Source organism: Bactrocera neohumeralis, chromosome 5 (genome assembly GCF_024586455.1).
Source record: "Bactrocera neohumeralis isolate Rockhampton chromosome 5, APGP_CSIRO_Bneo_wtdbg2-racon-allhic-juicebox.fasta_v2, whole genome shotgun sequence".
Lineage (NCBI taxonomy): Eukaryota > Metazoa > Arthropoda > Insecta > Diptera > Tephritidae > Bactrocera > Bactrocera neohumeralis.
The window spans coordinates 55,761,813-55,785,591 of record NC_065922.1 but is presented as its reverse complement, the minus strand read 5'-3'; the positions used below and the strand labels follow the sequence as shown (position 1 = coordinate 55,785,591).

Sequence of the window (23,779 nt, the reverse complement as noted above, 5' to 3'; positions counted from 1 at the left end):
TAAGAAAGAGCCTATGAAAACAAATAACGGAAAATATAAATATAGAAATCTTGATTGCTAGAATTCGTTATGAAGAATAATATCAAGATTGAATGACTTTGTAACTATACAGAATTCCTAAAAGCCTTCGTTATATTCAATTAATTAATAGTAATAGAAAACATGCAGACTTATTATCAAATATAAACTCATTTTCTGTAAACAGGCCTCTCCAAATGTTATAAGGTAGTTTGGAAACCACTGTACAAAAGTACTTAAATTTGGTAGCACTTGTGCGTCGCTTGTGTAAACCGTTACGGAAATATTTTATTCAAGTAGTGTATTTGTAAATTTTACAAGTAAAACTAGTTTTTGTGCTTCGATCTAAAGAGTTCCCTGTTAACAATTTCTTAACAAGTTGCATATATTTCTTTAATTAAAATAATATGCGCGTAAGTACTTGCATACATGTAAGTTTAAAATCCAATGAAATGAGATCTTCCCCTAGATTTTACGCTCACAATACTTGAAATTGAAGGCCGGACACAGCCTTGATGACACAACTGCGACTAAAACTTCAACGGTAAGTACCTAAGCTACTTAATAATTTACAACTAGTGCCGTAATTTTACAACCTTAATATTATCTCTTCTGCACATGCATAAATATGTTTGTCCTTAGCTGACTGCACTTCACGATAAAACGCAAATTCGACATAAGAGAATGACATCAAAGGCTATACAAGATGTAAAATCTATACAAACCGTTACTCAAGCTACACGTACTAGATTGCGACACAATTCTGTAATTACAAGTAATGCCGAAATATTACAACATGCTTTATTGTCCGCTAAAAACAATCTCAACAAGATTTGTCCTGACACTGCGGTCAAGCAATCGCCTATACAACAGCGTCGTCAAACACTAGCTTGTGTTGATGACGATCTGTTGAAACAACAGATTTTGGATGCATTAAAAATTAAATTGATTAACACACCGACCGATCAATATACGCGCATCAATGTGGTCGTAAGATTCTATGACGAAGGCACGATGTGGTATACACGTTTCTATCGTAGTTATCAGGATGTGTTGTGGTTAAAAATACCACGCGGCGGTAAAACCACCAAAACAAAGTGGCATTTTAAATGTGAGGTGTGTGAGAAAAAACTGTGCTCTTTCGGCACACTAAAATCTCATCTTAATATACATATGGGTTTTTTCCCATATCGTTGTGAAGATTGCCCAAAGCAGTACCCTGCTAGAGGCACTTTCGTGCGTCATAGGAAGACGAAGCACTAAAGCAAGTTTTAAAAGCAATGATTTAAGACGACAAACCCTATACATAGACAGGGTTTAGAAGCAGTGACGAAAAAAATACCAGTGGACGAAAATACTTAAAAGTATTTTATGATTAATAATTGAACTGATTGTTTTAGTTTTGGTTTTAAAGTAAACAAATGTGTTAGCCCAGTGAAAAATTTTGACTTTTGTACAACATTTTTTTGTATAAATATTAACTAACGCAAATTGAAAAAGTTACAAACATGTGTATATAGAATTGATATTATTTGCAAAGCAGCAAGAAATAAATTTAAACTTTTTTGTACATATTTACACAAACGTATGTATATAATATAAATTTAGTTTCTACTTATGGATTTGTGTTAGTCTGGCAAAATAAAAATCGGTTAAAGAGCAGACAAACTAAATACGTTTTTAGAATATAAGGATTTTGTTCGGAAGCAGTGTTGATCTGGAGAAATAGAAATCGTTTAAAGAAATTTTATGTTTATGGACGAACTAAATAATTTGTTCGAGTATAAATATGTTGGTTGAAAACAGTGTTGAGATTTTTTAATTCAAAATTTCTGGATTAAAATTAAAAAATGCAAAAATTGGAATTGAAAGTTAGTTTTTTCCGAAACAACTCAGTTTTAATTAAACTATGATGTTTAAGAACTAGAAATACATTGACAACTTTCGTCGGAATTACCGAGAAAATAGCACAAAATTGTAAACAGTAATACCTGAATAATACACCAAATGTTATTGTATAGTTTTAATAATAATTAAAGTAATTAATAAATATTGATTTTGAAGTGAAAGATAATATTTTTATTATTAATTTTGAACTATTGTGGTATTATTGGTATTATTTTCTCATGTATTCATTATAAGTACTTAAATTATATATATGTATTTATACCCTGAACAGGGTATATTAAGTTTGTCACGAAGTTTGTAACACCCAGAAGGAATCGTCGGAGACCCCATAAAGTATATACATATGTATATAAATGATCAGCATGTCGAGCTGAGTCGATTTAGCTATGTCCGTCTGTCTGTCTGTATATATCGTGATTTTTTAAGAGCTAAAAAAACGCATAAATTTGCAAAATCTCATCGAGACCCCATTTAAAGATATATACATAAGTATATAAATCATCAGCATGTCGAGCTGAGTCGATTTAAAGCTGGAATGTCCGTCTGTCTGTCTGTATATATACGAACTAGTTCCCTCAATCATTGTTTTTTTCAAGATATCGTTTTGAAACAAACTTTTGCAAAAATGGAAGAACTTTGGTTGACATGTGGTTTCAACAAGATGGCGCTACATGCCACACAGCTCGCGATTCTATGGCCATTTTGAGGAAAACTTGCTCAATTCATCTGTCGGAACGGCGCCTTTAGACTATTTTTTGTGGGGCTACGTCATATATTCCAGCTTTGGAAGACAACATTTCCGAAGAAATTCCCGGCTATAACAAATACTTTCCATACAAACTGAACGATCGGGTCAATCAAATGAAATTATCTTGTAAATGGAACCAACTTTCAAATAAAGAACCGACAAGATATAATTAACAAGAAAAAATCACCCGATATACGAACTATATGTTAAGATATCGTTTCTAAACTTTGCAAACGAATTTTCTCTTCAAGAAATTGTTCAACGATCGATTAACTATAGCATATAGCTGCAATACAAACTGAACGATCGGAATCAAGTTCTTGTATGGACAACTTTCACATTTGACAAGATATAATAACGAAATTTGGTATATGTTATTTTCTAAGGCGACAATGTAGTCTCCGAAGAAATTGTTCAGATCGGTTAACTATCGCATATAGCTTCCAAACAAACTGAACACATAGTTACTAACAGAAATGCACCTGTGAAGGGTATTTAGCTTCGGTGCAACCGAAGGTAACGTTTTTTCTTGTTGTGTATAACATTCAGAATTTTTGTCTTGTTGTAGCGACTGAATTATGCTAACTTGACAGTCCTTGGCCGGATAAAAATCCGGGTTCGGTTCCGTTCCGGTTACGTAGACCCGACTGTCGTGGGAACGGCGAATTGTTATCTACATTATGTTGCTTATGCTGAAATTCCTTTCACAATAGTAAATTAAGCTGTTAACTAAAACCGATAAAAAATAAACAAAAAAATATATATACAAGAGTAGGAAGACCACCATTTCCTTTGGGGTGATACACAATTCGTGCCAAACTTAAGGGATCGTCTCAGTGGGACCCTCCGAAAAATCACTGATTTTCGCGATTTTTTTTACACGATCTTGTTTACGAATTCAAAATAAAATTTTTACGGTTATTTATTGAGTGCATAATTGTTGAAATGACACGTAAAAAAAATTTATCTAAAACAAAAATTTCAAAAATATTATTAATGTGTAAGAAAAGGAAAGGGCGGTTTGAACAAAAACTATCGAATTTGGCCCTTTTTTCGAGAGTTTTTCTTAGAAAAAATAGGAAGATTTCAAAATAAAAAAAAAACTTCCATAGCGCGTTAGAGAAAGGCGTTAAAACGTTCTCTCCAAACCTTCAAAACTCTTCCTTTTGAGAGTGGAAACCGTTTTGAAAACCACCATTCTGAGAAAAACGCTTTTAGAGATTGGAGTCTCAATGTTCCCCACTCTGTTCCTTTTCGACAAGAAACGCTGTAGTGGCCTTAATAATTAGAATTTCGATTTCGAAATTTGAGAAAATGTTTATTGCGATGTATACTATCCGATAATACAACAAAAAAATCGATTTTTCGAAAATTTCATGCCCTTAATTGTTCGTCTCTCTGCATTTTTCGTATTTTACGGTCTATAACTATTTTTATTGCACCGCAGTAAAAAGAAAAATATTATTTTGTTGTTGTTGTTGTTTTGTGATTTTATTTTATTATTAATTATATTAATCTTATACGCGGCTAAACAATTTTATGAATAATTTTAAAACTGGCATATATTCCTACTGTTATTATCTGCGATAACGCACTCCGCTCAAATTTAACAGTTCAGTTTTGTGTTTTTTGTTTTTGTCGAATAAGCAAATATTTAATGACGCAAGCATTTTGCTTTAGATTTTTATTTATTTAGTTTTTGTTTTCTATTATGTTTTCGCTCATGTAACATGTGGCACTTGCATAATTTCAAATTTCATCGCTTAACCAGCTTATTATTTAAGTGTTGCACTTAATTAAATTTTAAATACACTACTTTTTACTATTAATTCAAAGACTTAAGCTTCTTATTGCACTTAGATTATAAAGTAAAATGTAATGCTTTGCATTCGGTTTTCTAGTTCTCAATTTTATGTAGTTTAATTGCATATTTATTATTTAAATTGCAAGTTTATATGTATTAGTGAAGTGTAAGTTGAAAAATTGCTTTTAATTTGATAATTTTTTAGTTTTTTTTTCGTTTTGCTACGTTTTTGCTTTAGCGCTTTCTTAAATATGGCTTTACGGCTTCGTCTTGGCGAAACTAGAAATGTGAATATATCTATATATGTATGTATGCGTTAGAATGCAAAATGGATTCGAAAATGTGTTATTTATTGTTCAATATTGCCTCAATTGTTGTTAGATGTCTGTGTTATTTACATTTCTTCGCCGTTTCTCGGTTTGACAATTTTTTTCGTGTTGTAACTTTATGTTTATGTACATATGTATACGCGTATTTTGTCAATGTTACAATGTTTTTCCAAAACTTAAGCGTTAGTAAAGAAAAAAGCGTTTATGCGTGGGTTAAGCAGCACTCTCGTATTATCTGCGTTAAATTATAGAGCAAAAGCAATTTACATTTTCGGAAATTTTTATTTTTTTTTATAAAATAATTAAATTTATAATTTTAATTGTAATAATTTTAATAATAGTAATTTCAATAATCAAAATTTCTATTTTTTTTTAATTTTATTATAAAATAATTAAATTTATAATTTTTCATTTTAATAATTAAATTTCTTAATTTAGTCAACTACATTTTCTTTTCTATTGTTATAATGTTGCTATATAATATAATTAGTTCGATATTTTTCTATGAAGACCTTGAGGCAAATTATAAAAAAAAAGTTTAATTTTTTCTATATAAATAACTTGCATAAGGCAGTATAATATAAAATATAATTCGAAATTTTTATATTATTCTCATTTAATTTCATTTTATACGTTATTCGGTAATAATTGTAACAATAATAATAATTTATGGTAATAATTTTAATAGTAATAATAATTTAAATGTTTTTATATTTATTTTTTTGTTTTTAATTGATTTAATATTTTTGTTTTTATAATTGCAGGTCTAGAAACTTTGAGTACCATCTTTTTCCCATATTCTTGATAAAATAAGCAAAACAAAACTTCTGTAAAGGTTTGTACATAAGTTATAGTACTTAATTTCTTTAATTATATTTTTTATTATTTTATCTTTATAGATGTCGAAGTGTATTGTACAATACGAAAATCTAGTAAAATATTTAAATATTTTATATACACGCATACTTCAAAATTATTAAAAAGTAATTAACGAATAAACAAAAATAAAAATTTGCACAAAAATTGGTGATGTGAAGTGAAATAAAGAATAATAAATAAAATTCAATGTTGGCAATGGTGCATAAATCAATAAACTAAAAATATGCAGTCACATACATAAGAAGGTAAGCAACTAGCGTGTAATAAGCAGATATACATATATGAGTGCTCATTTCCAAAGTTGATTGTGTTTTTGCAAACGCTTCCTGAAGTCTCAATTTTTATCCCAAAAATAAAAGAATTTAACGTAAACAAACGCTTTGTTTTCAAATAAAACCGTACCTGCATTAGATTAAAGAAGTAAATGAGGTTTGCACCGCGACTTAAGGTCTATTGTGCCCTCAAAACACCGTACCTAAATACTAGCACGTCGTTCTCACGACAATCGGGTCCAATTAACCGGAATCGATACGGATTTTTATCGGGCCAATGACTGTCATTTCGGCATTATTCCTCGAAATTACTATACGAATTTTTTCTGCTATAAACACAACAACAACTGGCATGAAATTTATAATATGCGATTTTTTGATAATTTGCATTAAACAAGTAAATCTGAAACTTTGTGAAAATTGTAGTTCTAGTATAAGATTTCTCGCTCCACAAAAAGGATTATTTCTAATCAAATAATTTCCTTTTAAAATAAAAAATATGAAAATTAAAGTTTTAGGTCAAATGAACTGAGCAGTCATACAAGTGATTTGTACATTGCTAAGTGTTGCTCATACGACATGGTGTACCATACGAATACAGTACATTCAATTCATAAATTTAACTGCGTATAACTTCATCATCATACCATTTGTACTTTTTTGTAGAGCGAAAAATTGTGTACTAAAATGTCTTAAATTTGTAGATAAATTTGCTTTTGAAAAAAAAAAAAAACGTTATTGCATATTTTCAAAAGTCCCATATAAAATTTATGGGAAAGTTAAAATTATTTCGACACGGCCTAAATTGAGAATAAACTATTTGTCTACGTTGAAACCATTTTTTATGACAAAAAGTGAAACTTCAGGGATCGTTTTACAAAAAAATAATTAACTTGGGGGGGAATAATGAACCTATAAATATGCCTGTATTATTGAACCAATACACCAAAAATATAATTTGAAACGAAAAATGTTTATTCAAACACTTTACATACATATAATTTGATTCAAGTTCTCACAATTGTCGCTACCTAACCACAGATGAATCACAGACATATGTATTTGCTTTCTTTGCTCAATGTTTGACTCAGTTGCTTTTACTATTTTCTCGCCACTCGAACACGGTAGGAACTTAACAGATAAAGTTATGGAATATTTTAAGTAGAAACATTCTGAACTATAGGAAAATAGGTGTTAACGATTATCCGTAAGTGGAAGGTAGACTAGATCGTCAAAGTCACTTAACCATATTCCCCAAGATTCAATCGGATTAGAAGGCTAGCTGGTTCCAAATGAGGTTTCAAATTAATTCAGTATAATGTAAAAAAATTAAAGTAGGAATAAAGTTATTGAATGCTTAATCACGTAAATATTGTTATCGAACTAAAGAGATCACAAAGAATTTTAGTTGAATCCCAAGCAAGCGACATATCGGTTAAGTTACCGTTTAGTTACCCAATATCGCTACCTGAGATTTCGGTTAAAGTTTCTATGAAATCACCGGTTAATTAACCAAATGTGCTACCTGAGATTGGTGTTAAAGTATGGATTTTATTAAAGCCGTTCCCACGACAGTTGGGTCTACGTAACCGGAACGGACCCGGATTTTTTATCCCGTCAAGGACTATTAACTCGGCATAATTCTGTCGCTACAACAACATTGCTGTTAAACTTTCTATGAGTTTCTTGACACCAAATTGGTGACTCTAACCGAAAGTCTTGTGTACGTGTGATGGTTCATTCCTTTCTTACATAAAGACCTTATGATAAATTCTTCCAATATTTCAGTGTTTCAGTAGCCGTGACTTGTTGAGAAATATACCGTGTTCAGAGTTTCACCTGTTTAAAAAATTAGTAAACGAATATTATATACCATACAATTCCTTACAATATATGTAGCTCTCGAACTAAAGAAGTTTGGGAAAATTTTTAGTAGAAATTTTTTTGCGAAGAGTTGCCACCCTCGTACTGCAGTTATAAGTTAAATACTAACACATTTGTAGCAAAAAGTTCAATGGTAGAGTCATCTCCACCAAACTCTCAGCAACATTTCCCAAAACTATTTAAGCAATATTTTATGTCACAACAACAACGAAAACTGAATTATTAAATGTAAAACGAATCAAACCCAATTGTAATTAATTACTAAAAATCATTAAGCAAACGTTCGTATTTATAAGTTTCATACGCTTGACGCCTCAGGACGGAGTTTTCCCAATAACAAATCAACACTTCACAAGAAAGTGAAGTTTTTTCTATATTTTTTGTATGATTCATGAGAGATTTTGATTTCGCTTATATTTTTTAATTTATTTGCTTTTATTTTGAATTTTTCATATTTTTAATAATCACTACATTTGTTAAGTATAAGGCAAACGCAACTAAAATATTTGTTTATTAATATTAATAATATGTTTTCATGAATTTCGTTAATTGAACAACTTTCTTGACTGCTTTAACGTTAGCTGATATCATGCGCTTACTTGACGACAATTTTTTTTACTAAAACTAATGTTAAAGTTTTTTTGTTAATAACAATTTTAACGCTAGAGCAAATGAGTTAGGCGCTCCGTTTTATTAGCCAAAAATATTGTGTGTCAATATTTCACTTTTCTTACACACTGTGCTTACGTAGCTTAATGAAATTATTTTTTTTTTTTTAAAACAAATTTTTCTGTTCCTTATTTTTTTTCAAATATTATTCGTATATAATTTTTGTTTTTTAATTATAATTATAATTTGCTATTTTTTTTATTAATTATAATTATAATTTTTATTTTTTTTATTATTTATAATTATAATTATAATTTTTTTATTAATTATAATTTGTTATTATTTTTTATTTATTAATCGGTTTTCGTATTTGTTTTGGTTAGTGTAGGCGCTAATAATCAACTGTTATTATTTTACTTGAAATCACAGTCCGTATGTGAGAAAGAACGTGTAAATGTTTATGCATAGCTTTAATTAAATCCTTATCTATATTTTTTTTTAATTTTTTTTAAGCATTTAATTGTTTAATATCCTTGTTGGTTTTGCTATATTTTTAGTGTTAACAATTTAAATGAAAAAATTAATTTGCTCTTAATTTTTATGCCGTTACGTTGTGTGTATGTTTTCATGCTATTGAAATGCTATGTGTTTCGTAAATTAGGCATTTATTCGTAATTTAATTTTTTTTATGTAGAATTTTGTGTACTTCGAGAATTTGCTTGCTTATAATGTCGTCACAACGTTTTAAAATTTTTATTTTTTAATTTACAGTTTTTTTTATTTTCTATTTATTTATATCTCTATTTAGACTGTTCTTAGAACAAAGAATTTTCCCTTATAAAATTTTGAAATTGTGATTTATTTTTTAATTTTATTTTTTAATAGTTGGAAACGGGTTCGAAAGCAGAGATTCTTAAGGTGAGGTTAGAAACAAAAATATTGGAATTGTTCCTTTACATACTCTGTTTGAAGGTTAACAAAAATGTCTGAATGTTCAAAGAAACAGCGAAATGTGTTGGGTTTGGCGTCTAACCGCATTTAGTTTGTAGGTTTTACGTTATGTTTTAATTAATTTTTTTATTAATAGTTAGCATTAAATATTTGGCTTGATTTCGTTTGCGAGTGTTTTCAGTTGTTGTATTTTATGGCGAAATTTAATTTTAGTGTTTGTTCAATATGTTTTAATAAATATATAACTGTAAGTATTCATGTTTTAGTTCCATTTCATGCGCAATATTTACCAAACGGTTGCAGCTGCTATTTACCGGTATTTGTTATTATATTGTCTTCGAAGCAGTTGTAAATGTATGTTTATAGGAATAGGAAAAAAATCGTCTTTTGTTGCGTGAACTTAAAAGTCGGTGATTTAAAGTTAAAAACATAAAAACATCAAGTAATCTGATGACAAACTCACTCAGCTCTTACCTTTAGCGTCTATAGGTTCTTGAGAAATAAAGCTTATTCCGGTAATTGTATACTTTATTGAACAAAATCTTAACACTTTAATTATATTCAAGGAGTTTTTGAAGCAATATGGCATATAAATGTGCTTATTTCGAAAGAAAGGGTTGAGGAGTTTTATTTTCATAATGTGCATATATTTCAGAATACACACAGAAAATTTCATATCGTCCCGGGGAATATTTTTGAAGTTTCAAAAGTCGGTGACCAACATTATTCGAAAACGGCTAAACCGATTAGTCTCATATTTTAACACGGGCTTTCAGATATATTTTTTTAGTAATTAATTGGAGATTATTTCTCAGCGTTAAGTATTTTTTTTAACAATTTAAGCCTGAAATGTTGGTCAAAACTCAATTTTTTTTACAAACTGCCATTTGTTTATTCAAACAATTTATATACATATAATTATATTCATCAAAAAGTTCTCAATATTGTCACTACCTAACCACAGAATAATCACAGACACACTATGTATATTTGCTTCCTTTGTGTAATGTTTTGCTCAGTTTCTGCCACTATTTTCTCGTCACGTAGGAAAAAAGATTTTATTTTCTTTAATTCCATCCTTAATATCATTGGTTTCTTTATTTCAGAGGATTAAGTTCAGAGTTATAGTGGTCACCCCAAAACGTCTTTTTAAGAGTAGCTCCCGGAGATCAGCTAATACTAATACTAAGTCTTAGAGGATAAAAAATAAAAAAATTTGGATCCATAAGTTTAAAAGTTTTCTCAGAACAAGTTCTCGAAAACTTGCTTTTTTTTGGCTTTCTAACTGTTTATAATCTCTTAAGATGGATTGACTATAAATGTTCATATTTCGAAAGAAAAGTTAAAAGCGAACTCAAACCAAAACAAGTACACAGATCTACAAACAAAACAATAAAAAACGTTAACTTCGATTGCACCGAAGCCATAAAACCCCTCACAGAGACTTATTTTAGCTTACAAGAAGATAATGGATAATTTTTCCATACAACCACTTGATTTCGATAGTTCAGTTTGTACAACAGCTATTGCTTTGGGTAATAGCCCATACCGAATTTCTTTAAGATTTCTCTTCAAATCCAAAGCTTCCCATACAAGCCCTTTATTCAGATCGTTCAGTTCGTAATGCAGCTGTATACTATAGAAGAGAGAAAGATCGACTGAACTCGCCTTGCTGATCATTTATGCATTTATTTTATAGGCTCCCTGACATTTCGTTCGTATTACAAGCTTCGTGGCAACCTTAACCCTCCTTATGGTATACAAATTGTCTGGTTGCCCGATGCCCATGATTTGGTTAATTAGTTTCCAAGAGGTAATGCGACGTCATGAATATATTTATAGACAGTTTTTTTGCAAAGTTTAAAATGTGTTTTACTACATATATATAGGTAATGAACATTTAAAATTGGCCTACTACGTAGGTAAACACAATAGCCATGCTTTATCTATTTATGAGACAGCTGAGCAAACCCAATAGTCTGGGCATCAAGACAGAGTGCCCATTGTAAAAAAACATCATATGTGACCTGGTCTACGAAAAGGGGGCTAACGTGCGAAAACTAGTTTTCTGGGAAAAGCTGTTAAAAATAATCGTCAGTTTCTCGTTATCTCATTAATTGTTCTCCTTTTTTTTGACACCTAAGCCCCCTTTTCGGAGACCAGGTCACATATTTTGAAAGCATATTATTACCAATAAACTCGTCTTTGGTTGCACATCAAATTGGGACTTGCGTAACAAAAATGTAAAGGCATTAGGTAAAACTGGTCCATAGTTTATGCCTCTTTCAAGAAAGTTTCAAAAGTAAGGTAATGAAAGGGATAGAGATATTACTATTACGGTTTTCCACTTCACTCGATTGAATTGAAGTTGAGGCAATTCCAGTACATATCAGTCCAACTATTTGTTGGTACTACGATTTCCAACTGTTTTCGGTCCAAGTTTGATTGATGTTGCCAACGTGAAAAATTAAGACTTGAGCGATAATTAAACAGCAAAAAGCTTTTAAATTTGATGATTGGTAACTGAAGAGAAGCAAAAGGCTGCAAAAATTGTATATTCTTGTAAAAAAATATTAATTAATGTTTTTGTTACAGATTTGTAAACCGTATACCAAAAAAAAGTTGAGGTTTGACAGCACTTCAACCGACATTTGATTGATCGAGCTGAATGCAGTCGGCTTGAAATCCGTAGTAGGGGTCTAAAAGTTGGTACTTTGATGACCCTTGGCATATCTTGAAATGTACAGGTAGCATTGAAAATGTAACTATCAAGTTTTTATCATGGTACCGATTGTGCTTGAAATCAGTAAACCTGTGCTATCCTGTAACGCCGCAGGCTATATAGATCAGAGGTTATGAAACATAAAGTTATTGACTAAGACAACTTCCATATAAACGTAAGGAATTTAGGGTCAAATTGATCACTGATCACCGGAAAATATAGAGAAAAAAGTAACATGATGTATTTACTGAGCTCACATGTTTCTCACTGAGAAGAGTTTCTAGGTACGAAGCAAACCTTTGGAACCATATTTTCCACTTTTCTGAAAAGCAAAATAACTATTGATAAGTTGACTATTTTAGGATAACTTATACATAAAATCGGTTAAAAGATTGCAGTAGGTAATGTGTCTCCGATAATAGGTAAATTAATAAGTGACGGTGCTTTTTATTGTAGAGATTTGGCTACTTTACCATTGTGAAAATTTTTTTTGGTGAGAAAAAGTGTTGTTATGTAAATTTATTTGTCAGCGAGTGTGTTTGAAATGTGTGTGTTTATGTATTGATATTATTATTAAATTTTAGTTATTTTTATTGTATTAAATTTTCGCATTAATGTTTATTTCTGAATAATTTATTGTTATAATTTAAGCTTTAATTATTATTTAATAAATGGTTAAGCTATTTTATAATTATAAATACTTGACTAGTTATATGTTACGATAATTTTAAATTTTTTCTAATTAAATTTTAAAAATTCATAAGCACTTAATTGCATAACGATGTACAAGAGCATCAAGAATACACATGACTCGACAAAGTCCACTGCGCTTGCGAACGCATAGAAATACTCGACTACCTTTTACCTTTTATTTTAACACACTTTATTGTTGCATAATATTATTTAAAATGCCATACTCGTACGCCGTCCACCGCCGCCGCCGCCGCCGCCACCCGCACCCATACGGGATCCACCACGCGGCAGTCCACTATGCGAAACGCTGCGGCCCATTCGCGCCTCGCTACCGCGCCGTTCACGCGCCTTCCGCAACAGATCGCTCGTGCTCGGCCGACGGCTATCACTCGCGCTGGATGTACCGCTGCGCTTGCACGACATAATGTCCGACGTAGAGGAGCGTCGTATATTGCCCGAATCGATGGCATACGGCGACAGGTAGTACGGCGAGGGCGAACTGGCCTGCGAACGCGAACACATGTCGTAACGATTGATGTGCAACAGCTGCGAACTGGAATGATTGTCGTCTTCGTGTGAGCTATTGCGACGCGACGAGTACGGTGATTGCGGATAATCGAGCAGTAGATTCTCCGCTTCCTCAGCATCGACCGATTCGATCTTCAGATAGGGCGGCATACGATTGTTGATGGCTGTGCCGCCACGGCTCCCCAACGGCGTGGCGGCGTCCAGTAAACCGCTACCATTCGCATTATCGGTTCTACCATCTCCCTCGCCAGCGCTACCGCCGCCGCCGCCGCCGCTTTTGCTGCCACCACCGCAACCGCCCAGCGAAGACGATTGGGAGTGCGAATGTTTGTTGCCGTTACGCAAGCCCGAATATAGAGATTTGATGTGAAAATCGAACGATTTGAAGTTGAGCAATGAGCGACGCTTTTGAGCTTTCGGTTCCGTCTCGGCGCTGGCATCGCTGGTTGGTATCAACACGCAGCCGTTATTGTTGGTCGGTGTGGTGGCGGTTGTGATGGCGTTGGTTGTGGCACTTAAACTAGTTGTGTTGTTGTTGTTTAATGAATCTATTTGTATAATCGCGGTTGAACTATCTAAGCGTGTTGTAGTTGTTGTGGTTGTTGTTGTGATGCTAGCCGACGGTGTTGCAGCAGTTGCAGTTGCTGCTGTCAGCGTTGCGGTCGCAGCGTCTAAATCGTAAATATTTGTGGTGTTGTCGACTAAACTACTAACGGTATTATTAATTAACAAACTTTTATTGGTTGTAGATTTTAATAAGTGTGAAGAATGGTGCTGTTTTTGTAAAATTGCTTGTTGTTGTTGTTGTTGTTGGTCTGTGTAATGCACATGTAGCGGTTGCTGCGCATGCTCCGGCTGATGTAGTAGTAACAATTGTTGCTGTTGTTGTTGTTGTTGCTGTTGTAGTTGTAAGTCATGTTTACTTATTGTTGTTGTCATTGTTGTACTACTTAAACTAGTTTTACTACTAATCGCTTTCAAAAATTTATTATCGTTATCTAAGGACCCCTTTTGTCACTGAATAACACAGAAACCCTGCTTTGACGCATCCTTCGCATCGGCCTCCTCGCAGAACGCCTCTTCCTCATTTTTCGGTGACTCTGCCCCACAAGGGCCGCCGCCACTGAGGCTAGGCGGCCCCTGAGGGCAGGCTGATTGTCACCGAAGTGCGAGTGTCGATATCATTGGCGGCCGCACCGGTTTATTCTCTAATATGCGCTCCAACTCCATCAAGACGCTGGTTGAGAGGCGTGGCAGTAACTGCAAGCACAAAAAATTTTCGCCATTCTAGAAAACAAACAATTAAAGCTTAATAAAGCCGGCTAACCTGCAAGGATTGCAAACTCTGATGCAATTGTTCCGCCGAAGTTGCACCTAGAAGCAGACATTGCACCGGTTCATGCTTGAGTGACCAAGCAATTGAGAGTTGCGTTGGACTGCAACCCAATTTCTCGGCCAGTGCTGCCAAATCGCGCAAGCGATCACAATGCCGACGCCCCTCGTCCACACGATCTTTACCCCAGCTGCCTTGTGGCGATAAGGCCGCCTGAAAGACAAAGATAGTCCATAAAACAAAAATACAGTGAACGCGGAAGGAATTATTTTCTTAATTTCACCACAAACTTACATTTCGGTTAATTTCATCCTCTGTCCATGAATAACTTTGACTTTTCGTCTTGAATGAACCCTTTGGCAGAAATAGTTTTTCGCCATTTTGCGTATCGGCCAATGCCATTGAAAGCGGTCCCCAAGCCATTAGGCCCACACCAATCTTATTGTACATTTCTGGCAAATAGAGCTCGCACTTCTCGCGACAAAACATATGGTACTCTGATTGTTCGACTATTGGTGTAATGCAATTGAACTGTCGGCAGTTAGTGTAGGCTTCCATAATCTCGACATGTGACCAACGTGCGGTGCCCCAGTACATAGCCCAACCCTGCTGAATGACATAGTTCATGGCACGTACAACTTCTGTGCGAAAGAGTGGACAGGAATTAGGAAGCCATTGAAATTGAAACTGAAAACTGTTAACATTACTCACCTTCCATGGGGCACATAGCGTCCGCCTTGTGTATAATCACAATGTCTATATATTGCAATTGCAAACGTTGTAAACTGGCTTTGACACACTCGATGATGTGCTTGCGTGAAAGGCCACGTTCTTCGGATCTGCAGACGGAGAATAAAAGATGTTATGAAATGTATACAAGATTGTAAGAATATAAAGCGATTTTTCCTCACTAACAGTGATAGTATAATGGACCATATACTTCAACTATAATGGTTTTGAATAGGGACTCTACCTCAAGTAATGCCGATTTTTAAATTGGTCTTTATGGATGCTAAATTTTAAGTATTTTAAGTGGTTGGTCGTTGCTACAGTGTATAATAGTTTTGTTCACCTAACGGTTGTACGTATCACCTAAAACTAAGCGAGATAGATATAGGGTTATATACATATATATAAATGATCAGGACGAGAAAAGTTGGAATCCGAGTGACTGTCTGCGTGTCCGTCCGTCCGTGCAAGCAGTAACTTGAGTAAAAATTTAAATATTTAAGTATTCAGGTTTCTTAATGAAAAAACTGTAATCGGACCACTGCCACGCCCACAAAGCGTTTATAAAAAGCCAAAAGTAAGGACTAACTTAAGACATAAAACTGTTATTCGGCACAGGGGATCGCAGTAGGAGGGCGCACCTGTGTTGAAAAAGTGGGCGTGACCCCAGCCTCTAATAAGTTTAATTACATATCCCCTAAACTGCTGAAACTACAAAAAAAAATTTGCTCCGATTTGAATTGGAATATAACCCCGCTCACTCACCATATAACGGTACTGTTTAAAACTATTAAAAACGCAATAAATCAGTAACTAATTACGCCAGGCACATTCAATTATACCTTTTTTTAAATTTTACCTTCCGGAAAATTGGACAATGGACGTGGCATCGCCCTCTTTTTAGTGAAATTCCATATCTCGGCAACCGTCCGACCGATTTCGACTAAATTTAGCACGCAGCATCCTTCCATTTTCCTATATTACAGTATGAAACTGGGCGAAATCGGACTACTTCTCATATAACACAATTTTAAATTCCACTAGATTCTTTCACTTTCTAGGTACAAATCAAGAAGTAATTAGTATAACGGAATAAAACTTTACACTAGTAATTCCTTTAGGGTGTGTTACCGTACAAGCAAAAACTGTTCAAATCCAACAGAAACTGTTTAAGACCTAGGTGCGAATATTTGGACCCCATTATCTTTTGATCGAAAATATCGTTCAATGTGTTAGATATATAATTGAAATGCAAATGCCTCTTGTTATATTATACTTTTAGAACAAAATGTTCATTTAATAATTATTGTTTAATATAATCTTTTTTCAAAGCACCTACATATTATATACATATGTAACTAAATATTATATTTTATATTCATTAAGCATTTTAAAATATTTTCAGATTATATAGTAAAATCGCATGCGAGATCTTTTATTTGACACCTCAATCGCCAAATTGTTGCTAATTCACAAACAACATTTCAAGGAGAAGCAACAACTACTGTAATGTAGTAGGCATGTAGCGAGTGCATAACCCCTTCTCTGTGCTGCGTAGCACATCGCAGGGAAAGGAGAATGAACACAAACAATGCACACCTTCACCACATACGACAATCACAACATCATCAGCGCTGTCGTGGGGAACTCTGCACAATTGGAATTCTTCAATCGCGATCGGTCAGCGGTCAAATTGCGCGTCGGTTCGTGTTGCGGGAAAAATAGTAATAAACTCTTAAGAAATTTATAGCAAAAGTGCTTTTTAATTATTTTGTTCAATTTAAAATCTAAGTCAGTGTTGTGCAAATTAAATTAAAAGTTAAATAAATATAGTGACAAGTTAACTTAAGTGTGAAAAGTTGTAAGTGTTCTAGTAAAAGCAAAAAATGTGCGTAAAGTGAAATAGAATAGTGTGTATAGTTTGTAATTCTGTTTTCTATGATATGTTTATGTTTGTTAATGGTGTTAATAGCAAAGTGAGAAATCGAATATTGTATATCATTCATAAATAGTGCTTTAGTGAATTAGTGAAATAATTGCCATTTAAATATATTTTATAAAATGTGAAGTCGCTGCGTTCGTTTTTTCGGTGGTCGTCGATCGTCGTTTTCTAAATAACCAACAACGTTGTTCGTATAACAAACAAACAAATAACATCAGTCAAGGAGAGCAATAATTTGTCTGCTGTAAGACTTCATTATTTGCATATTTCTAAAATTTGATGAGAAAATTAAAATAAAATTGAAAATTTTACTTGAAATAATTATAAAAAATTTTTTTGACATATGATTTGGAAAGGGTCATAAAATAAATTTTTAACTGATTTTATAAATTTAGGAAAAGTTATATTCATTTATGTTTTAAAGGCGTATATCCACTTGAAAGTAAAATAAGCATACTTTAATTTAAAATTAAACTAAAAAACACGCTTCTAAAGCTATTCAAACTTAAAAGTTAAAAATTAAACGTAATACCAAAATTTGTACATATGTCGCTCAACTAATAGATAAATACATACATATATATTTTTTTTAAATAGTTATACTATTTGTATATGGAAATGTATCAAGTTAGCCGTTTGTTAAATACAGAAGGAAGCGCCAGAAACGCTATAAAATATATATTTAAATGATGAGCTTGGCGCGCTGAGTCGACTTAGCCATGTCTGTTCGTCCGTCTGTCTGTAGATACGCAAACTAGTAACTGAGTTTTTAAGTCCTCCAGAAATTCAACAAACGTATTTATCTCTCTAAATAGCTGCTCACTTGACGGAATCACAGGCCGTTTTTTGTCGATTTCGTCCTTTAAATGGTTGCAATAGTCAGGAAGTCTGAAGCTGAAGTGGATAGAAATTTCCTGAAAATACATATAAATGGCATACATGCTGAATGATCTGAATTAAGTCCTTATATGGGAAACTTTTCTTTGACGAGGTATCTTAACGAAATTCGGCACGGATTAATAGCGAAACCAACGGTTGAACTTCTGTAGAAATTTTTCAGATGGAGTTACTATAACATATAGCTGCCATACGAACTGACCGATCGGCAGCCGGTTCTTGTATGGGAAATTAATTTATTTGACCACGCAATCTGTACAATAATGAGCAACGGATGATGAATCACAGAGAAATGTTTCAAATCGAACCATTTGAGCATATCTGTATGTATGTATGTACATATGTACATTAGAAAAATTTATATCTCGCTTCCAACTACTTGAAAAAATATCTTGTTCCTTAGATTTTGTAGGAAATTGAATGTTCTACAAAGAAGGTCTCCATAATTTTTTCGTAAACCCAACCGTTTGAAAGATATTAGTAGCATAGTTTGATTATTTTTGGGAAAATTTTTTATTTATGAATTTTATAACTCAATGAAAAAATCATTATGAATGATGAAACTCATAGGTTTTTGGAGAGGCTTTCTTAGAGGTGTCTACGAACCTAGTTTTCAGAGTACCAAACGAAAATTTTTTTTTTTTAAACACCCTAATATACATACATACATATGTAGCTGCCATACAAATTGACTAATCAAAATCAAGTTTTTGTGTAAAATCTAGAATTTCAACGATATTATAGCTCCGATGCAACCGATGTTAACATTTTTTCTTGGCTTTCCTTACTCCTACGTCATCCTTCCATATACATACATACATACCTCCAGTCAATTGTATTAGCAGTTAACATATGGAGATCAGCGTATGATTCAAAATAATTTTCTCAATTACAGAGAGACTGTAACATGGATTACCGTTATTTTAATTCATTTAGTTCTTGTTGTATATATGTATGTCGTTCACATGCTTATGTACATACATACATATTTATATATATTAAAGCATATATTCATATTTTTTTTGCAAAGGGACTTGTGTCCCTTTTTATACTCTTGCAACCCTCTTGCTTCAGTATCTGTATCACCTAAACCTAAGCCAGATAGATATATGGTTATATATTGGGTAGTCGATAAAGGTTTTTCGCCCTTCTTTTTTATTACATTCGTTTTGAACAAATATTTGACCCTTATTAACTTCAAGCTATTGACTTTGGATTAACATATTACTCGGTGCATAAGGCCTTGTTATATGTAATTGGTCTAATCATTGGCTTTTTCCGGAAATATCAGTACCGCAAATTCTGATGGTGTAACATTTCTACTCCATCGTCTTCCACAACATACAACTAACATAATATTGAGACTCCATTCAAAATAAGAAATCTTCATAATTATTCCTACATTAGAGAGTTAAATTTTTTTACTTAAATCTACCATATACAGCTCTTCAGTATGCTGAAGGCAATAGATCGACAGAAAGGTCCTAATAAAAGCTACTTTACAATAGGAATAAAGCTTAATGCTTTAACAGAGATTTCTTTAAAGAGGAGCAGGTCTTTCCATACTTAATATATTCTTTCTCAGACGTGAATGTCTTACAATGGTCTGTCAGTTTAAAATCCGATTGTAGTTTCTACCCAAAAAGAGCCACTATTTCACATTGTCATTAGCCACAAATCTTGGTTCGCTCGAAACTACGACGCATACAAATAATACAAGGAAATTTGGTTTGAGTCTGGATCTGGTTATCCACATTTTAACCAGAAATGTCCAAGCAAAAAAGTTGGTGCGGTCTTGAGCAGCTGGTGAATTAATTCTTATAAGTTCCTTTAAAAGTTGATTCAAGCTGTGGATATTAGAAGGACACCTCTGCTCTTGGAAAACCACCAAAACGAGTGTAATGAAAAATTACTAAGAAAGTTTTCTTTGGAGAGCATTCAAAGTCTCACTGGAGAGTAAAAGTGAATGGAAGGACTCCCCCCTCCAGGAGTACCTTGGTAGGATCACAATGAAATGGTATACGGTAAATGGAATTGGAGCTATACCAGCGTACCAAACTGCCAGTACTCATGGGCAGGTTTGCGAGCATTTTTCAAGCTGGAGTCTGTGTCATTAGCAGATGTGTAGATATAATTATAGAGAAAAGCTAACACGGGGAACAAATAGTCATTCTCAGATATAGTCAAGAAGCACCTCAGGCAATTTCATCCAGGGTAATCCTAAAAACATCTTACGAGCATTAATCGCTGGGCAAAGAGGCGTCAATGGATAGGAGTTAGCTGATATCCTGGTGAAAGAAGCCACGGCAACTAGTCCAATGAGACCGGAACCCTTCTTTTCTGTGAGCCCCCACACTTTACATCAGGAACTGCGGAAAGAGAAAAGTGCCTGTAGAAAATGCCACTGTCGACAAGTGTCTGCACTTCAATAGAAGAGGCTGTTTCTGGAAGAGTTCAATACAATGGTTTAAAAAGCTAATCGCTTACACCAAAAACAAATTAGGATAGCTTGTGCGTTGTGTCAGAGCACATATTGCTTGATTACCCCTCAATCGCAAGTAGAAGGAGTTAGGCTACCGAGCAAATAAATCTGGTTACAGAATTGATTACAACCATTATCTCAGGGGCTTTACTTACTAATCATCTTTGGTTTGATTGGATTTAACTAACTGTTGTGATAACAGGAGAGAGCACAGTAGACCATGGCTCGCAGTGTATTCCTCAAATTTCAATCAATCTCTCTGCCTGTAGTTGAGACACACTTAGGAGCCGAGTTTAAAAACTAGTTACAAAGCGTTACTCCTTTCTTCTTTTCGTAATTTGGCGCCAATTCGAAATACCAAGAGCTGCCAGGCCCTTCTCCATCCGATCTCTCAAACGGATTGAAGGACTTCCTCTGTTTCCCCCGTCGGGTACTGCTTCGAATACTTTATACTTTCAGAGCTGGAGCGTTTTCATCCATTCGGACTATATGACCTAGGCAGCGTAGCCGCTGTCTTTTAATTCACTGAACTATGCCAATGTCGTCGTATAACTCGTACAGCTCCATCCGAACTAGCGAATGCGATATTCGCCGTTGCCAATGCGCAAAGCACCGGGATGGAGTCATGTGTAGGAGTTCACGCGAGTTAGGAAAGTTCTCTGTTCGCCATTATTTAATTATTTTACATATGGCTTAAGCAGCTCACGACTTCCGGCCTTAGAACATGTATCCTCTGGGTGGCCAAAAAATATCCGATTGAAGGCGACACATCCCCACCCCAGGGAATGTGCGCTGGGTTTGGAACACGCCATATAAAAAACAGCCTCAAAGAAAAAAACAAAACACGAGTAGTTACTATGAGTAGGCCGCATTTTGCCGGAAAACATTAAACTGAAATAACAACTATAAAAAAAATATTAATATTTGACAGATGTAATTTGCAGTCTGTCGCGCTCTATGTGTTCCGCACTTCAATCAAAACTAATTTGCATACACAATAATGTTATAGATTTTCATGCCTAATTATTTTGCAAAACCTAAAGGTAGGCTATAACTAGCGATCTTACAGTCTTTTTCTTACGGGTTATTTCTTACGGGTTTTTTCTTACGGTTTTGCTATCACTTTTTTCAGTTAGGTCCCGCAGCAAAATCCCTATCTTCTCCAAGCCTGCCGTAAGGAACTTCGTTCCAAAAACTTTCTCATCGAAGAACTCATATGTACATGTGTACCCCTTATGTTACTTATGTATTGAATAACTTGTTTATTACTTACTTGGTGCTCCAGTAGACCTTTGTTGTAATCACATATGCTGTACGCTTCCAGCCGGTGCGCTGCAAAATCTTTCCGATTTCCGTCTCCGAATGCGCCTCAGAGATATCGAACAAATTAATGCCACTCTCGATGGCCAAACGCAATATGGCTTCGGCTTGTTCGTCACTAACGCCGGGCGAAAAAACGGGCCACGTGCCCAAGCCGACATTGGAGACGCGCAAGCCGCTCTTGCCAAGATTCTTGTAGCGCAAACCGGGCGTCGGGGTGGAGCCATGGCGTAACGGTAGTGCCGGATTCGAACCCAAACTTATCGAACGGCCTTCACAACGCGTGCAGAGCAGACACAAAGAGAAGAGAACATTAGTCGGTAAATTGGCTCAGCTAAAGCCATGAACAGCTAATTTGATGCAACTAAGCGATATTGACGTGCAAACGTATGAGTTAGCGACCAATTACTACGAGCAGCGTGTACAGTGGCGTGCAAATATTAATTTTGAGTTCATCACAAAAAATACAAAAATAAGAAATATATGGTGTAGAAGAATCGTGTGCACGAAATATTGGACTTGGTGGTGGACTTTTGTTGACCATAGTTTGTGTGTAAGCAAATTATAATTAGTTGATTACAAAAAATGGCGCTCAGTCGCGATAGTAAATTTAATTTGAGTGGCCATAGTGACATTGCCATGTGCGTGTTGAGCCGGATGATGGTGAAATAAAAATTATAACCTCAATTTACAAGTCAAATATTTCATATTAATTACATTATTACCGGACAACTTTACCTACTTTGGCGCTATGTACTATCTATTTGAACAACAACAATACTGATTAATAGATGCACGAATGGATTAATGTGATTAATGAATGAATTTACTAAAGTAACTGTTATTATGTAGACACAAACGTAAAAAATTTTCAAAAACACACAAAAAATTAAAGGCAAAATTTGTTCAAATAACGTTTTTGTTGTCTACAAAACAGTAACATAAATAATGAAATATTATTTTTGAGCTCTTGAAATACTTGGAACAAACACGAGTACACACGAAAACATGAGAAAGAAATGAGAACACTAATCATTAGAACACGAGTACAAGCGGCAGAAATTGGTAGTGAGAAATTTGATACCGAAATCAAGATGACCTCCCGTACCACTGAACTCCTCCATGCAGTCGAGTGACGCTATTGGGGCCCGGCACCTGCAAGTAAACAAATTTTTTGAAAAGATTAATAAAAAATATTAAAAATATTTTTGTTATTCCTTCAATTGTTATGAATATATATATGTATATATGTATATTATATATATATATTTATTTATTTATACATATTTGCGGAAGTGGATAGACCAACAGCGTGCAATACCCAATAGTTGACCACCAATCGGTCCCTTGTGTCATATTGACAGCACGCATCAGGCGCTGTTGACCTCCTTGCCTATCCAACGGCTGTCCGTTATGTCTGCTTGCCATACAGATTGACGTCTCTGTTTTACTGTTTAATAGCAATCATAATTTTTTATTTTTCAACTCTTGACGCTGGCCGCCACTCCATTTGGCCTTCGCATTGCCACACTTTCGTTTACTTGCACCGCTTGAGAGCTGGTGGGTTTGTGGGAGGGGCTCCCGTTGCGCGGCTTAACAGTGTAATCCTTCGAATGACTTTTTACGCTCGCACTTAAGTGGTTTGCAAATATAATTTTCCCTTGCTTACTTAATATTTAATGGTATTATTGACTGGACTGTTCATACAGGCTTAAACTGACACACTGGCCG

The 23,779-nt window shown here is 34.1% G+C and overlaps 3 protein-coding genes and 1 long non-coding RNA gene across 6 annotated transcripts in view; 2 read left to right on the top strand and 2 right to left on the bottom strand.

Moving 5' to 3' along the window:
• The first annotated feature begins 384 nt into the window (after positions 1 to 384).
• On the top strand, positions 385 to 5,818 carry LOC126757923 (uncharacterized). Of its 2 annotated transcripts, XM_050471851.1 has the most exons (5): positions 385 to 431; positions 488 to 562; positions 661 to 1,134; positions 5,572 to 5,642; positions 5,707 to 5,818. In XM_050471851.1, the coding sequence occupies exons 1-4, from the start codon at positions 426 to 428 to the stop codon at positions 5,575 to 5,577; spliced, it is 561 nt and encodes a 186-aa protein (XP_050327808.1). In that variant the 5' UTR covers positions 385 to 425; the 3' UTR covers positions 5,578 to 5,642; positions 5,707 to 5,818. The 2 variants fall into 2 exon arrangements, with proteins under 2 accessions (XP_050327808.1, XP_050327807.1); XM_050471850.1 differs by lacking the exons at positions 5,572 to 5,642; positions 5,707 to 5,818 and having other exon boundaries at positions 661 to 1,552.
• Positions 4,136 to 14,288, bottom strand: LOC126757919 (transcription factor kayak-like). Its single transcript, XM_050471846.1, has one exon. It carries the CDS (start codon positions 14,282 to 14,284, stop codon positions 13,028 to 13,030), a length of 1,257 nt encoding a protein of 418 aa, XP_050327803.1. The 5' UTR covers positions 14,285 to 14,288; the 3' UTR covers positions 4,136 to 13,027.
• Positions 14,219 to 23,779, bottom strand: part of LOC126757910 (voltage-gated potassium channel subunit beta-2) — a 163,895-nt gene continuing 154,334 nt past the window's right edge. For both annotated transcript variants that reach the window (XM_050471835.1, XM_050471836.1), the window contains 6 exons: positions 23,133 to 23,203; positions 22,002 to 22,320; positions 15,390 to 15,517; positions 14,973 to 15,319; positions 14,673 to 14,891; positions 14,219 to 14,605 (listed from right to left, as the gene is read on the bottom strand). In XM_050471835.1, coding sequence (XP_050327792.1) covers positions 14,504 to 14,605; positions 14,673 to 14,891; positions 14,973 to 15,319; positions 15,390 to 15,517; positions 22,002 to 22,320; positions 23,133 to 23,203 — 1,186 coding nt within the window. In that variant the 3' untranslated portion in view covers positions 14,219 to 14,503. The remainder of the gene's footprint in view (positions 14,606 to 14,672; positions 14,892 to 14,972; positions 15,320 to 15,389; positions 15,518 to 22,001; positions 22,321 to 23,132; positions 23,204 to 23,779) is intronic.
• The window catches only part of LOC126757930 (uncharacterized), a 170,503-nt gene continuing 163,227 nt past the window's right edge, over positions 16,504 to 23,779 (top strand). Inside the window, exon 1 of the long non-coding RNA XR_007666801.1 lies at positions 16,504 to 17,593. This is a non-coding gene — a long non-coding RNA (uncharacterized LOC126757930). The remainder of the gene's footprint in view (positions 17,594 to 23,779) is intronic.

What these genes read in the sequence shown, in the direction of transcription:
- LOC126757923 (XM_050471850.1), top strand. An exon ending in CTGCGACTAAAACTTCAACG is followed by an intron (nt 563 to 660) that starts GTAAGTACCTAA and finishes GTTTGTCCTTAG; the next exon opens with CTGACTGCACTTCACGATAA.
- LOC126757919 (XM_050471846.1), bottom strand. Translation starts at nt 14,284, where the DNA reads ATGACAACAACAATAAGTAAACATGACTTACAACTACAACAGCAACAA.